The 2,690-nt window shown below is 46.2% G+C and overlaps 1 protein-coding gene across 1 annotated transcript in view; it reads right to left on the bottom strand.

Annotated features, from left to right (window-relative positions):
- Positions 1–299: 299 nt before the first annotated feature.
- The window catches only part of ryr2a (ryanodine receptor 2a (cardiac)), a 267,704-nt gene continuing 265,313 nt past the window's right edge, over positions 300–2,690 (bottom strand). The window contains 1 exon segment of the mRNA XM_061709313.1: positions 300–424. Coding sequence (XP_061565297.1) covers positions 329–424 — 96 coding nt within the window. The 3' untranslated portion in view covers positions 300–328.

Below are 2,690 nucleotides of genomic sequence, written 5' to 3'. Positions count from 1 at the left end.
ATCTCAGATCAGCTGATCCTGATTTCAGATCAGCTGATCCTGATTTCAGATCAGCTGATCCTGATTTCAGATCAGCTGATCCTGATTTCAGATCAGCTGATCCTCTCCTGATTTCAGATCAGCTGATCCTGATTTCAGATCAGCTGATCCTGATCTCAGATCAGCTGATCCTCTCCTGATCTCAGATCAGCTGATCCTGATCTCAGATCAGCTGATCCTGATCTCTGATCAGCTGATCCTGATTTCAGATCAGCTGATCCTGATCTCAGATCAGCTGATCCTGATCTCAGATCAGCTGATCCTGATCTCAGATCAGCTGATCCTGATCTCAGATCAGCTGATCCTCGTACTGTTTCCTGAAACAGTCTCCGGCGGGGAAGAATTCCCAGCAGCGTTCCTGGTACATCTTCCACACGTACGACTCCTGGAAGAGAAAAAGTCACGTTTACAGTCGTTGTTGTTCCAGCTCAGTTTCTCCTGCAGAGAATTCATTCAATCCAACATTTAACATTTAACAAAACAATTCACCCCAAACAAACTCGTAAGAGATGAACGGACGCTAGCCAGAAGTAAAAGTACAACAAAAAAGTAACTATCCAAAGAAATTCTGAAGAAGAGTCAATGGCACTACAAGCTCGATTCGGCCCGGCTAAGTTGTTTACACGGTGTAGGGTTAGTTAGGGTTTTTAAAAATGTGTGTAATGGGAAATTTTGGTATAACATATATCCTATTTTTTGTCTTGTATGCTTTAAGACTGACTGATGCACAAATCCTGTTTTGTTGTTGTTATATAAAGAATAATTTAAAATCAAACTGAATATGTAAACTCCGGGCCGCTCGGTGGTGCAGTGGGTTAAGCAGCGGCTCATATACTGAGGCTACAGTCCTCCTGCAGCGGTCGCGGGTTCGAATCCAGCCCGCGCACCTTTGCTGCGTGTCTTCCCCGTTCTCTCTCTCTACCCCTTTCCAGTCTGCATCTCAATAAAGGGCCACTAGAGCCCAAAAAAACCTTTAAAAGAAAAAAAAGAAAAAGAATATGTAAACTCCATGTGCTGTTAACTAAATGTTTCTGTATGTAAAACTAATGTGCATTCCTCTGACTTTTTCACTGAGAGTACCATTCTGTACCAGACACAGATAAGAGAGGTGTTATGACCACCTGGCTCACGGTAGATCACAACAAGTAGGGAGACCACACAGGTAAACCATTTCAGGTATTTATTAAAAATAAGACCCTAAGGTACAAGGTAACTAAAGATAATAATGTGCAAAGTAACAAAAAACAACTAAGGGAAAAATGGTTGGCTGTTGTTGTCACAGGCAGGGAGGGAGAGAGAGTGGCAGCCCTGGAGCCCTCTCTTTAAATACCCTCCCAGGCAATCAGACCCAATCCTGTGCACCTGGATTGGACCCGACCTGAAAGGCAAAAATGAGGAAAGCACCAAGGCACCAGGAAAACAGCGCCTCCCCCACCACACAGGAGTAGGACAGCTATTCCCAATACAGAGATACATAACACCCCCCCCCTTAAAACAGAGGCCCCACACCATGGCCTCTGTAAATAAGGCTTTCAGTACTGCCTACACCAACAAAAAAAACATGACCCACTATTACCATTTACCAGTACTGGTGGTAACTAGTTTGACTATGTACACATAGAACTCATGGTCAATTGGAGGTCGGACTCCACCCTGCTGGTTCACCCCTACACACCTCCACCCACCACTGCCCAGCCACCCGCAACTCCTGGTACCGGGAGAGCATCTTTGAGGAAAGACAAGGTTAGATGGGTTATTGTGAAGAGCAACTGAAAGGGGAGGAACCGGCTCACTCCAACCCCTCGGGCGCACGTGACAACGCATCTGCTATTACGTTGTCCACACCACGTATGTGCCGGATGCTCAGGTTGTAAGGCTGTAGAAAAAGCGTCCACCTCATCAGCCGCTGGCTCGGACTCTGCAAAGAGTGAAGGAAGGTTAGGGGATTGTGGTCTTGTTGTTGCGTATGATCGTCGTCTAAAACATCATCCAATGGTCTGCACACCAGATGAAATAAAGGTAGTCCAACATAGACTGGTGTATGATCATCCAAGAACATCAAGAACCTGAACTGGTTCCTTCTGCTGGGCAGTTCAGACAAAATACCAGGTCGGAACCTGAACTTGTTATTTTGGCACCGGACGACAATGCGGGCACCGACGTACAGCTGCTCCACCTTGGGCCTGGTGTCGTAGGCAATGTGGTGTCCAGATACAACATACCTCCCATTTTCTTCCAAACTAACTTTGTACTTTACTTTCAACAAGTCCGGGACACACAAAGTCCGGGACACACAAAGTCCGGGACACACAAAGTCCGGGACACACAAAGTCCGGGACACACAAAGTCCGGGACACACAAAGTCCGGGACACCAAAAGTCCGGGACACCAAAAGTCCCTGTATGGCCGCCACCACTTCCGGCTTCTTCGACCGACCAGGCACAACATCAAGACTCAGTTTATAACGCTCAATAATTCGCCACAACTCCTGAACCTTTAACTGCTGTAACAACTTAATTGATGGGGCTCCCAAAAATTCCCTCACAGGATCCATTTCACCACAACTCTTATGACTACAAAAGCCCAACCAGTAACTGATAACCAGTAATCAATAGGCAACCAAGGCCACAATGTCAAACCAAATTCAAACC

Source organism: Cololabis saira, chromosome 19, assembly GCF_033807715.1.
Source record: "Cololabis saira isolate AMF1-May2022 chromosome 19, fColSai1.1, whole genome shotgun sequence".
Taxonomy (NCBI): domain Eukaryota; kingdom Metazoa; phylum Chordata; class Actinopteri; order Beloniformes; family Belonidae; genus Cololabis; species Cololabis saira.
Note: the sequence above shows the minus strand (reverse complement) of the source record. Positions and strands in the feature narration are given on the sequence as shown.